The 14,310-nt window shown below is 37.2% G+C and overlaps 2 protein-coding genes across 2 annotated transcripts; both read right to left on the minus strand.

Moving 5' to 3' along the window:
* Positions 6,384-7,357, minus strand: LOC18784368 (protein RSI-1). Its single transcript, XM_007215128.2, has 3 exons — positions 7,186-7,357; positions 6,941-6,965; positions 6,384-6,835 (listed from the first exon to the last, which is right to left on the minus strand). The coding sequence occupies exons 1-3, from the start codon at positions 7,261-7,263 to the stop codon at positions 6,654-6,656; spliced, it is 285 nt and encodes a 94-aa protein (XP_007215190.1). The 5' UTR covers positions 7,264-7,357; the 3' UTR covers positions 6,384-6,653.
* LOC18781902 lies at positions 8,808-13,779 on the minus strand. Its single transcript, XM_007214890.2, has 10 exons — positions 13,119-13,779; positions 12,839-12,976; positions 12,166-12,354; positions 10,824-10,961; positions 10,614-10,735; positions 10,334-10,466; positions 10,073-10,202; positions 9,870-9,949; positions 9,626-9,760; positions 8,808-9,493 (listed from the first exon to the last, which is right to left on the minus strand). The coding sequence occupies exons 1-10, from the start codon at positions 13,614-13,616 to the stop codon at positions 9,260-9,262; spliced, it is 1,797 nt and encodes a 598-aa protein (XP_007214952.1). The 5' UTR covers positions 13,617-13,779; the 3' UTR covers positions 8,808-9,259.

The raw sequence follows: 14,310 nt of genomic DNA on the forward strand, positions 1-14,310 counted from the left end.
TCTAACGTGATGCATTGCGCAATCTCATCCCTATTTTTTTATCTACGGTGACCTACTGCATTATAAGAAGGGAATTTATGTGGCACCATCCCCATACTGACGCTTTTGCATCCTTGATGAGTTTTATTCATCTTCTCAACTGGTTATTCTAATTATCTTTGTACTTATAAGCACAGTCTCCACATTTTTGGTTGCCTAACCTACAAAAGGATGTCAAACACCATATCTCCATTTGTGACACATGTCAGCGCACTCAATATGCGACAATTAAATCCTCTATCATGATGCATCCTTTACTTATTCCACCGTAAAATTGAAGGGATAATGCTATAGATTTCATTGAGGGTCTTGCAGCTGCCAATGGTCACAATGCAGTTTTGGTTGTCGTTGATTAGCTTTCCAAGTACGAAAATTTTGTCCCACTCAAAAATCCTTTTTCTGCCTATAAAATTGAAGAGATCTTTATGCGTGAGATTTTTCACCTTCATGGCTTGCCTTCAACTATTGTTAGTGATCATTAGTCAATTTTGGGAGTCCTTTTTTTCTATCGAAGGCACCAAACTCTTTTGAAGTTGTGCATACCACCCTCAATTGGACAGCCAATCCAAAGTGATGAACAACACCCTTAAGCACTAATTGCAAAGTTTTTTGGGTGATCAACCCAAGTATTGGGTCTAATGGCTGCCTTAGGCTGAGTGGTGGTACAATATCACATTTCATTCTACCATTCAAATGACCTCGTTTGAAGCAATGTATGGATCCCACCTCCTAACGGTTCCACTTATTTACTAGGTTCATTTTATGTTGATCTAGTAGACAACACCCTCTGAGACAGTGACACACTTATTTGTCGTTTGTGTGTGAACCTTCAATTGGCCCAAGACAGGATGCCGCTATAACACTTAACATAAGCATTTCGAGCACAAATTCAACATTAGGGACTGGGTTTTTCTAAGGTTGCAACCTTACCTGAAATCTTTAGTAGGTAACACCCACTGCCCTAAATTGGCCCCTAGGTATTATTGAGCATTTGAGATCATTTCCAGAGTTAGGAAAGTCACTTATACACTTTAAGTTCCTTCTTATTCACGCTTGCACCCTGTTTTCCATGTTTCTCTTTTGAAACCCAAAGTTGGAACCAATGTTGCTACTTCCCTTCTTCCTCTAATGAATTCCAATTGTCAAGTATTATGGACTCCTGAAGCTATGTTACAACGTGGCTTTACCAAATGCCACAATGTAGCTATTACTCATTGGCTAATCAAATAGCATGGATAGCATGATGCCACTTGGGAGGATGCATCAGTTATTCAATAACGTTTTTCTATTTTTTAGGCATGAGGACATGCCTATTTTGATAGGGGAGGGTTGATACAAGCTTGTGTTGTGTTAGAACCTATTTCCCTTATTAGGCCTTTAGTAGTAGACGTATTTTTCATTCCAATACTGTATTTCCTATTTCCGGCTAGATATTTATGGTTGATGTTAGGGTCATTCCTTCTACATTTTGGATTATGTTAAAACCAACTCCTTTCCATTATTGGAGGTTATGAATGAAAACATATTATCCCAATTTCCTTTCCTTTCTCTAGGTTTTATCTGGTAGCTGCTATTCATTCGCCTACAACCCTAACAAGCCCACTTGAGGGATGCGCATTGAATTCGGTGAGAGTTAGGATACGCATAACTTGATACGAGTTCACATGCGCATAACCTAATATGAGTTTAGATGTGCATAACCTTATACGGATTCATATGTGCACCACCCAACATGGGTTCAAATGCGTATAACCTAATGTGGATTTGGGTATATATCATTCAATATAGGATTTGACTCGTCCAACACATCTTCGTTATTTGAGAAGTTCGAGACTTGAATATTCAATCGCTCATATTCTTATATCCTTATTAAGTGTGGAGCAAGACAAACATGGTAAGGGTTGACCCCACACAACTCTATGTGACCTGAAGATAGTGAAGGTGCGTGTAGAATGTGCAAAGTGAAGCTTACATCCTAAAGTTGTTAGCAGGTATAAAATGTGGGCTTCACAGCTAGATCAACACAGTTGATTTTGAATTAATTTGTGCACTTCAACAGAGACAATAAATGTGGAATAATTTGAGCATCGAAGTACGTTTTGTAGGTCCCTCCCTCCTCATACTTATGGAAGATCGAGATCAAAGGTGAATTTCTAGTGAGTTTATAGAAGAGTATGAATTACGATCGAGAGCCTGGGGAATAATTTTCTTGTTGTAAGAATTCATGCTCCAACATTTGTCATGAACAACGGCAACTTTCCTTGCCCTCCAAGTGACTAAGGGTGGTGGAACAAGGAGTTAATGTCTTTGACATGAGTGCAACGTCTTGTTTTTCTCCCTTGTTTTTATAGCTAGTTTAAGTGTTGTTTTTCTGGATGGGTGCCTTTAGTAGTTTTGGGGTGCCATGTTTGGGTAGCTCTAGTTCTTTTGTTGTTGTATCTTGTTCTCTTTAGTTTAATGGAATCTCACGTTAAATAATATATAAAAAACTCCAAGCTTCATTTAATGGAAATAACATAATAGTATGTAGGGTTTAATCCTCTATCATACCTCTATTTTTCTTAGTGAAAAATTAGCACCAAAGGGGTGAGAGTGAATGGGCTACAAATCAGTAATTTTGATTTCTTTTATAACCATATCAAACATTCACAACCTAAAGTAAAAACAACAAACTTGTTAATGTTTTAAATCTTTTTCTATCATCTAGTGAGGCTTTCCTATGACGGCAAACCATTTACAACCCAAAAGCATTGATAAATTTTAGTTAACGATCTATTAATGGAAGTACATCCATATATGAGATCATATAGGTAGGTTCTTTGTCTTTTATGTGATTATCACTTGAGCATCATCCCAATTCGAAACAATATATCTAGGTAGAGTTGACTATATGAGATAAAGTGAGACACAAAAGATCGATTTAAGAAGTAAGTTGCGTTAAAGTGACTTCCGAGGACAAATCTGATATCTTCTGGAGGAGAGAAACTCTCATGTAACGAAAATAACACTTTTTGCTATCCTCGGCCAATAATGCAATGACACGTAGGATAGCAAAACAGTGTTATCTCCTCTATAGGTAAGTTTTTTTTGCTTCCGAAGGGACCATGGAGTAATTAAGCAAAATACTACTAAAAACTTTTTAAATCTAATATAGATAATGTATATTGACGTTCAAGGACGAAACCAGCTATTGGGCTGTATGGGCCCATATATAATTTTTTTTAAATTTTTATATGTGATGTAGTCTTGACCAAAAAAAAAATTTATGTAGTCAAATAGAAATAACCATAGCCTAGCCCAGCCTACCCAAGTTTTAAATGTGATGTAGTCCAAAGCCCCTAAGGTTGGAGTCCAATTTTCCTCTTTCCCTTTTTTCTATGCCCTTCCTGTTACCTATCTAATTTCTTGATACCTATCCCTACACTTAACTTCTAACATAACAGTGTTAACCATTTTAATAAAATTAAAACTAAAACTAAAACCAATTATTAAATAAAAAAAGAAAAACCCAAAAGCCACCATAGCCTCACCCCCACCCACCCATCCAGCCTAGTCAGCCACCCCATCTCGTCGGCCGCAACCCCGACCCTCTGAGCAGCTTGTTAAGCCTCGGGATCCATCCCAACCCTCTAGGCTCTTCACTTTCAGGCTTTGATTTCGCATTAGAGCTATGGTCCATTGGCGCAGTGAAAAGAGAAAAATATGAAAATATGGATTAAATTGGAAGGGAAAGTTGGCGTAGGTACGATCGGAGAGCGCAAGCATAGAAGCCGCATCGGCGACCGCCATTGCTGTGCACGATGATATCTTTGAGGCAGCCATGGATATCTGTATAAAAGTTCAAGCTTTGCTTTAATCAGATTTCTAAGTTCGAGAATTCATAGGCGTAAACTCAAATGTCTGTGCAAGCATGAACCTCTTCGGCAGCAACCATTCTCCTTCGGCGAGGTGGGGTGGTTGACCAAGTTGGATGAGTGAGTTGGCTAACCAGGTTGGGTGGGGCTGTGGTGGCTGTTGGTATTTTTTTTTATTTTTTTTATAATTGGTTTTTGTTTTTGTTTTTGTGTTAATTTTATTAAAATGGTTAATAGTGTTATGTTAGAAGTTAAGTGTAGGGACAGGTGTCAAGAAATTAGATAGGTAACACGTAGGTACAAGGAAAAGGAAAACAGGAAAATTGGACTCCTAAGGGTGCAACTCAAATAGTTTTTTTGTTTTTTATTTTTTGTTTTGTTTTTATTTGTATTTGTATTACATATTTATTTATTGTTGTAATTATTTATTTATTTATTTATTTACTAGTTTCTATCTTATGTAATAGATGCATTTTGAGGATTATGACTCATTATGTCCTTTTAATTAGGTATATTATTTTTTGTTAACAATTAAATTCACTCGTACCGTTGAATTTTTTATATAATATAAATTCAACCCAATTTATTTGGAAATACTGAATTCATCCCTGCTAATGTTAACGTTGGACATAAAATGTTATTACACTAGGGGGTCGTTTGGTACGGCGGACTGTCATGGACTGGACTAAATCCTGGGACTGTTTTGGATTAGCTCGGACTGGACTAAGCTGGATTAAGTACTGACCTATGTTTGGTGCTGCGTCGGACTAAGAAGCTGGATTGTGAAAATAGTGAAGACCTATGTTTGGAGTTGTGTCGGAGTAAAAAATAATTATTTTAATAATTAATTTTAATTATAAATAAATAAAATTCTAATATTTACTTTTAATTAAGGATGACCTTAAAATAAATAATAATAAAACAAATAAATTTTAATATTTTTTAAAAGCCAAACTATCTTATCCTTTCTTCATTTTTTCCTTTTTTCTCCTTTTCTTCTACCTTTCCTTCCCAGCCCGTCCTTTTTTTTTTTTTCCCTTTCCTTTCTTCCTGTTCTCCTGTTCTCTTCCCAGCCCGTCCTCATTTTTTTGTGGTCTCCACCAAGCAGCGCATCAAAACCTGTAATCCAAGATGAGCAATTTGGCAACAACAGCAAGATGGCTCCATTTTTTCCAGCACTGCCGTCTTCATTGTCTACGCTCAATGGATGGTGCGTTCGAATGAAAACGATCTAAGCCGACTCAACACAAATCAAGCGGATTCTAGACATCCCCAAAACATCATCAGTAAGTAAGGAAGCTACCCAAATAGGAACAGTATCATAATTACACAGACCCATATTTTTTTCTTCTTTTCTTTTCTTCCTTTTTCCTTCTTTCTTCTCTCTGTTTCTGGTTTCATTATTTTTTGCTTTTCTTTTTTTCTTTGGAACTACTACGAATTGGACTCAGATGGCGAAAAGAGATGGTTTTGGGTTCTGCTAGTTGCTGGGGTGCAAAGAGAGATCGATCTGAGAAGAAATCCAGGGTAGAGCGATGAGCGTTGGGTTTCATTTATTGGATCTGTGGTGGGGTTTTGATTCAAGCGATAAGGAAGTCGGACTCGCTTGTTCAAAATAGCGAGCGTCCTATTTTGCGAACCCAAATTTGGGCTCACTATATTAGCTGTGCGAGTCCGGGCTTTTTTTAACTATTGGACTATATAATCTCATTTAAGATAATCCCCTCCCTTACCAAACATGGGTTTCAAGTATTGTTTAATCCAATCCAGTCCAGTGAGGAGTTAATCTGAAGGTTAAAATCTAGTTTTCTTTTGACTTTTCCCGATAAGAGTGAAGCTCACTACCTGATTCAATTTGCCATTGACAGGCGTTACACTCTTAGTAGGGTACTGTCAAATAATCATTTGGCTTGGAGAGGAGAAAGGAAAAAAAAACAGCATCATTCAAATTAAGCCATCAAATCATTAAGGCCAAACCAAAACGTGTTTTGGCTTATTTTTCATTTTAGTCCTTTTATCATTTTAAATTTTGCAAATCAATGAGGCCAAACAATGAAGTGTTAGCATCAAATTTTACGGTCTACAACAGTTTTGTGTTCTTTCGGATTTTATAATCTTTTGCAATGACAGGCTGCCACGCACATCACAGCCAGTCATTACGCTTTTACTTAAGATGCCTTAATAGCCATTAGATTACAACTTAGGATGACCCCACCCAAGCCTAGTCTACAAGAAATTTATAAATCTTGAGATCTATGTGAGCAAAAAGTGATGAATCCATTATACTTTTGTGTGTAGATTAGAATGCAAAAATGAGGATAGAAGAGTGCTGTTATCCGACTCAAATGTTTTTTCTTTTGGTTATGTTTCTAGAGAACTCAATTTAGCGGCTCATAGATTATCTCGTTATGCTTTAATTTTAAGTGGTGCATGCATCTTCGTGGTATGAAACTCCTCCCGATATCATTCAAAATTCTTTGGTTGAGAATCTCGTGTAATGTCTCCACGATTTCATATAATTTCACAGCTTTGTGACCAATTTCTTTCATAATTTTCAGAGCGAAGTTTCAAAATTGAATCAAGAGAAAATACAACACAAGTATTGTGGGCTCAAGATCATTAGGTTACTAGAGTCTTAGATATATAGGCATTAGGGTCGTCCTAATGTAGTAAACAAATAATTGCTTGCTGACATGCACCATTGTCACATAAATATAGAATCAATGGCAGGCTTCTTATTAATAATTAATATTTTTTTTTTCAAGGGCATTTGGGTCGTCCTTCTTGGGTCTTCCAGTTGTTGTAGCAAGGGCAAACTTGTTTGTTGCCATAAACGCCTGGAGGAACACATAGGCATGTGGCGCAGCATTTTTGGCAGAAGAACATGCATGGCTTCTTGTGCGATGTGGCAGAGCAACGATAAGTACATCTCGGCTTGCACTCTACAAAATTAGCAATCAATTTTCAGATTTTAGATGTTTCATGCTTTATCATAATGATGATGGATTTTTCATGAAATTTTAGTAAAATAAGTTCATTTTATGTACCTGAAGGACGAAGCTTGTTGTAACCCTGTTCATGAATTACAAAAACAAAAACAAATTTAGACAAAATAGACAATATATCCACGGTCATTAACTTCTTTGAATGTGAACGGTTGAATTTTGATCCAACGATTAGAGTTAGCAACCGACTTTAGATTTTTAGGGTCGATAGCAAGGTACCCAAGAGATCAAAAACTTGGACAATGTATGGTAATGAAAATAGATGATGGTATATAATACGAACGTACCTCAGCTACATCAGAGAATGTGAGTAGAAGAAGCAGAGAAACCAGCAGGAAAATGGAGGTGTACGGACGTCCTGCCATTTCTCTGAGTGAGCACTAACTGGTACTGTAAACACAAAGCACAAGAAGGAGAGATGGATTAGATTTTTATGGTTTCAAGGAATGAAGATTTGTGGGTTTATTTATAGGAAAGTGCGGGCATGGCCAATCCAAAATGATTATGAGAAGGAATAGAAGAAGAGGATTGCGCGGTTTAAGGCGTGAAATGGGCAACTGCGCACCAAAAAGTCCATGTGGGCTTTTCATGTGAGCGTTGAAGGCGCCGTGTCTATTGTTTGGTTTATTTTTGGATTTTGCTTTTTTGTGTCAAATCCAGATCTTCATTTTCTTCTTTTTTTTTTTTGTCTTTCCAAATCTACAGAAATAGTCACTCCAGATTTCCTGCATAATAATACCCCGTGAGTCTTATCAAGCAATGCATCTCTTCTATAAAGAATGTGTTTTCGTTTCTGATTATAATGCACTCTGATTATCGATCGTATTAGTTTTTAATATATAGTTCTTTTAAACTAACCAAGTGTTTTTTTTTTTTTTTTTTTGGTTACAAAATGTAAAATTGTTTGCGTCTGCCGGGAGTCGGACCCACAAGTTTTTTTGTTTCGAATCAAAGAAATATATAGACACTCAAGAAATGAATATAAAAATGAAAACTAGGTTATGTATCTCCATTATATATAATCCCACTTGGATATTTTGTTCTTACTTTTGTTAGACGTGTAGATGAGATCTGGTTAATCTCATGTGAGGTGGTCCTTTTGCATGTTGCATGTGAGAGAACATGCGTAAATGGTTTTTGATTAGTTGCTCTGATCTAATGCAAGTCAAGCCACCGACTAAAATAGTGACCTGAATTGGTATATTTTGTTATTTTAGTGCCAGGAGGTCCTCTGTGAGACGTCACCCAACATGGCAACGTTCGTAAGCATAATTATGAGTGGATTATTAAGCAAATGTTAATTACAACTTGTATTTAAGCGGTGATATGAAAGAAGAATCAATCAAGTATATTAAAGATATCAAGATCAAGGACAAAGGGGAAATCAAGATAATCAATACTGAATAAAGGCATAACTGCATATATGGGTTTTGTCAAGTTAGTTAAAGCGGATATATTTACCACTCTGCACCAAGTTCGAATTTCCCTTGCTGTAGTTTAAATTAATTTAAAATATAATATCATTTGTATAAAACAAAATATTCGAGGTATGGTTTTTTTTTTTTTTTTTTGGTTAATCAATGGTCCACTATAGTTTAAACATAGTTTAATGACATGTTGTAGGGTTCCTTTTCAGCTGCTAATCTGTAATTAGTATTTGAACCCTAATTTTGTATTGATACTAGTATTTAAACATACGTTATTCTGGTTTCTAACTTCAACTGTTAACGTGAAAGGAACCGCTTAAATTCAGCCAAAACTAAGCACCAATAATATGAAAAGAACAAAACTTATTTCATGCGACCCTAATATACCAAATTCATACCAGCACGTTATATGTGATCCTGCCAAACCAAAATTATCAATCAGGGCAGACAAGGAATCGTAACTTTAGGAACTCGAGAGAAGATTGTCACCCAGAAAGTGATTTGGTGAGGGTCAAAAGTTAAAATACAATGATTAAAAAAATTAATAATAAAAAGACGCACTTATTCCATCATTCATTTCCACCTTGTGACCATTTTCCATGTCCACATTTTAACAGACTTATTAGACTATGCGAAAATATAAGAAGAAAACCCGAAAACACAAGCCACTATAACTTAGTCCCTTGCAAAGGAAAACAACTCACTCAACACATTGACACTGAAAACTAGACAAGCCAAACACCCTGTGAAATAGCAACCCAGACATGGGCTCCGCGGCTGCTTATACCTTAACTTTCACTTGAGACCTGTTACAAGTTGGTCAAACGCTGAACTGAATCCTCTGCCTATACTGTTATGGGCCACCCTTTTTTAGCTGACCTATGCCAGACATAATTTAAACGGTATGCCGTAAAATACTGGTGAGTAACTCCATTTACAGAGTTAGGGGAAAGTTGAACATGGCTGCAAGTTTCTTGAGGTCCTCAGGTTGTATGTTTTGTGACACGATGGCAGCGCCCACAGCCAGGGCAACAGACACAAGCACCATGCTCTTCATGCATCCATGCCCTTGAGACAATTGTCCCAAAATCAGCTTGCAATATTTGTCTGCATCCTTCAAAAGTGAATGGTGGGCAAAATCATCTCCCACTGCCAATGCTTTATCATTCTACACCCAAAATGGAAACCAAGTTCATAATAGTAGAGTTGATAGTTAAATTAGTCATGCAAGGCTAGATTAATAAATGAAAAATGAAATCACAATACCAAATTAATCACTTCAATATCTGGATATGATTACCTTTTCCCTGAAACTCTTTAAGGTTTCCCTCAAGGGGTCAAGAGAAGTATGTTTACTGGCATGCTTCTTCCACTCGTCAGATAGCTTTTTCAGGACAACAACACTTGCATCAAGATTCTCCAGATAAAGCATGTCCTGTTCCAAATATTCACAGTGAAGCGACAAGTTGATGAAAAAAAATTGTTTGTACAAAGCCTTTAATGAACATATGCAAAAGTAAAAGAACAATAATCCAAATGCTTACCCATTGCCTGTAACATTCAGGGTTTTGTGTCAAACACCAAATAAAAATATCACTTGCTTCCTTAGACAGATCAGGGATGCCTGCAAAATGCTCCATGCATCAAGCTCCAATACATAATAGGCCAAAATTCATACTATTTTTACTTCCAAACACAATTTGAAAGGGTTGTAATGGAAAATCAGTTTCTTTGTGCTTGGCTTTACCTTCTTTAACAGCTTTAACTGAATATTTCAATATCTGCTGTGTGACCTGCCTCATTGTTTTGCTACCCGGGGAACCAGCAAGGGAAATCTCTTTCAAGGTTGGATAAACAGCTTCAAACCTCTCAGTTGCCTTAGCAAAGCCAAAATGTTTCAGATATTAATCTTTGGTTAAGGGGAGTAAGAGGGGTGGGGGTTATGCTTGATTAGCATGTTTAAATGGAAAATTTTGCAATTCTGCAAATGCTCCTAAAAGAGGCACACCTTAACTCGGGTAGAAGGTGCAGGAAAAGAAGCTCTCATCAACAGATCAAGGGCTGATGGTGGCACTATGTGCTCCCCCTTTCTGACAGCACCATTTAATAGAATAGGACGAGCTTTCGGAGAAGACAAAATTCTGAGATAATTCACCCGGAAAAAAAAAAGGAATTACTACCAGAAGAAAAACAATAGAATATAGTTCTCTCTCTGTGACAAGGAAGCCAGACGTGTACATACGTAAGATCAAGGAATAGAGCTTATGTTAATCTAAATGGTGTCCAACCTTTCCACCGATTGCAAAATCAAGTCTCTAGACAGCGGATTACTACTTGACTTGCTACTCAATATAGGCAAGAGAAAATGAACCCACGCGTACAAGCCCACAACCAGATCTCCTTGAGAAGCCTGTATAAACATAGTTTTCCCTAGTTAAAATTCATATTTTAGAAAAGAACAAACCACTGTTTTAGGAACATTAGGTAAAAATAATTACCTGTGCAATCAACCACACTGTGATTGGAAGCTTATCTTGGCCTTGATATTTTGGACTTTCCTTCATCACTGGAAGTAAGTTAATCAATACATCAGGTTTTCGCCGCAACACCATTGCTAAAACCACGAATATGGCAACCTGCATTTCCAAGGTTACATCTAATTACTCACTCTGTTTGAGGATACATAATCTAAACTGTGAGAATTTTGACCAATGCAATATAAGGAAAAAAAAACGAAGCTTATGGAAAGGTGTGGAGCTTTAAAAACTATTTACTGTTGCATACATAATTCAGTAGGCAGTCGTTACGAACTGAAATCCCATTGGTGCTATTTTAAAAAACTCGTCTTCCTAGGACTATTTCTAATATTAGATATCAAATTTTCCACATTGAAAGTTGAGTCAGCCTTCAAAACAAGATTGAGGAAAGATAGAACTATACCAAATGTATACAATGTTCCATCTTCAATTTCAACTAAATTTTGCTAGCCTTTCAGTAAGAAAACAAGAACATGATGAATTATTAAGGGCGCTGGGCGCAGGAAGATAAAGTGGGAGGAAATGTAGTCACATACAAAGGTCAGGAAGCCCTATCAAACAAACCTCAGAGGATCATAAAACACTATCATGATAACGTTGATGGATGCTCCAAATCAAAGCATTGACAAAACTAAGCAAACATACAGCCAACCATGGCATCAGATGATATATGCAACAAAGTTGGATGAGCCATAGAAATGGGATTATATGATAACTAAAGAAGGTTCATCAATACTTGTAGCCCATAGAAGCCTCCTCTGGGATGCAGCCACTGAACAAGGAACTTACTTGAAAAGAAAACAAAGAACAGTAGTAATTACACAGAATAATAGCAAATTCAAATAAAATCAATTCTAGAAACAAGGGATTAAAGAAATTGAATCATGCCAGCACACATGGCACTAACAATACCACACTATGTTTTGCTATATATACAATTACGCAAAATTCTACAAAATATTCACTTGACATGATATTCTGGTAAAGTCCTACGAGGGGTGGTGTGGTATATATATCTCAAAAATATGGATTGAAAACTTCAGAGAAAATCATCTCCTATAGTTTTCAAAAAGAAAGATGGCCAAGGTCATTTTTCTTTAATATCGTATGTCTTTCCTAAGATGTGCCAACTAGTGTCCATCTATGCTAAAATCAATGGCTCAAACTGTTTATAGTAGTAATTAGTTTATCCACCTTATACAATTTGCCAGAGACCACCAAGGCATAGAAAACAAGCACAAAAAGTTTTAACACCACCTGAGACTTTAATGGGAATTTGATACATGCTACAATCCAAAGTTACCTGAGACTTTGAAGGTGCTTGCTGGGCCACCTTTTTGGATCCCCTGGCTGCTCCTTGATGATTTGTAAGGTCAGCAAGAATGCTGTCCAATGACCACAGCACGAAGGATCCAAGTGCTTCAGTAGAGCAGTGGCCGATCCAGTCAACTGATGTCTTATAAACATTTTCAGATATATGAGAAAGAGGGATCTGCTTAGGCAAATAATATAGTCATTAGAAATTAGGACCCTGTTAAACATATTTATAAATTCCACCAACCAGAAATAAACAAAACAAAAAGGAAGATATAAATCACTGATTATCAGCCATTAAAGGTGAAGTCATATGCCTACAGACCCAATGGTGTAACCATATCCATCATGAGACATGACGTGCATCTAATCTCAAACATAGCTTCCATAATATCCATATGAGAAAAAAAGGGGGGTTTAGAAATCAGAACAGAGTATGAACCAGATCATGTGAAGCTACCCTCACATTGTATCCAAAACCCACATGCATGTAAAATTCAATACACAGAATAAGCAGATAAACACCAGGATACGATAAAAAGACCCTTCTTTTCTTCAATATCTCCAAAGTTTGATGCTTTATTAAAGCCATTTATTCTTTTTCTTTTTTTCAGACAAAAATTCAAAATCGAATCTATAAACCAAACACAGGCAAAACTCACATCAACCAACTTTGCCACAGTGGATTCCTTGAACGTCTTCAACCATGGAAATTGAGCCGAACTGACCGACGCAAATGCTCGACCGAAATAATCCGCCAAACGCATAAGCTGTATGTCTTGTTGCTTTTCATACGAAGCCTATCCAACACCCAAAATAAAATCAGAAACAATATAGAAAAACAAAAAAGAAGCCACATTTCCATTTTCCATAACAACATTTTACAAAATTGAATCCCCAATTTACCAAAAGAAAAAACAACAGAAGCAATCAGCATCTCACAGTAATATCAGCGAGAAAAGCGCCGAGATGATCTGCGTCGATCTTCGAAGCCGCCTCAGCCACAGTCACCTTCGGCTTCTTCGGCTTCTTAGTCTTCACCTTCTTCACCTCGCCATTTTCCACAGTCCCAGACACCTCAGCATTGCTATCCTCATCGTCGTCATCGGAATCCCGCTTCGATCCGCCGCCGGCGGAATCTCCTGAAGCGGCGGCCGCCTGAGCCTCCAGAGCTTTCCGACGGCGCTCCTCGGAATGCAGCTCGATCGGCCGGAACACGTCGGAGGCGGAGGAAGCTCCGATGTGGAGATCACCGTTGGAGTCCGCCGGAAGTGTCTTGGACAAGGCCTTTCGGTTTCGCTTCTGATATGACACCGTTTGCCAGCCATAAGCATCGCCGTTTTGGGTCCGCTCATTGTTCACCTTCTTACCATATCTTTCTGCCTCCTCCTCCTCTTGCTCTCTGAGAATTGATTCGATTAGTGCTGAATTCTCGTCCATGCTTCAGCAATTGCTCTCTCTCTCTCTCTCTCTATCTCTCTCTCTCTCTCTCTCTGCTGCGAAACTCTTGACAGAGAGAGTTAAGAAGTACTGTCGACTCGTCGAGACCACACGGGGAGGAAAACGAAGTCGGGTTTTCGAAGGAGAAAGGACAAGAAAGGGACTCGGTGTCAAAGGACACGTGGGTTTTATTTTTATTTATTGTGTTGACGGGTTTGTCCTTATTTCACTCGCTATATAACGTAAATGCCATTATGCGTTTCGGATAAGAGTTGTTTTAGGATTACAGTGGCATCATCAATGATCTTTATCTCCTAAAATTATTGAATGTCTTAACGCAAAAAATATTATATATATCTCTCTCTAATTAAAGTGCTAATTTGATGCATTTTTAAAGGTGCAATATTCGAAAAGAAAAAAAAAATTTGCTCATCATTTTAACCTAAGATGTATTATCATCATTCTCATACTTGACATGTGTCTATAAATATAATCATAATTCCACAAATACAAAGTAAAAAATTAACTATAATTAGGCACATAAACACGTGTTGAAAAAAATGATAATACACATTGGGTTAAAGTGATGAGTAAAAATAATTCCCAAAAAAAAATGCAATGCACAAGTTTCAGCCATCTTACATTAAGCCCAATAGGAGTGTGCAAAATCTAATCCAAGCCAATCAACTGACCA

This window comes from Prunus persica, chromosome G3 (assembly GCF_000346465.2).
Source record: "Prunus persica cultivar Lovell chromosome G3, Prunus_persica_NCBIv2, whole genome shotgun sequence".
NCBI lineage: Eukaryota > Viridiplantae > Streptophyta > Magnoliopsida > Rosales > Rosaceae > Prunus > Prunus persica.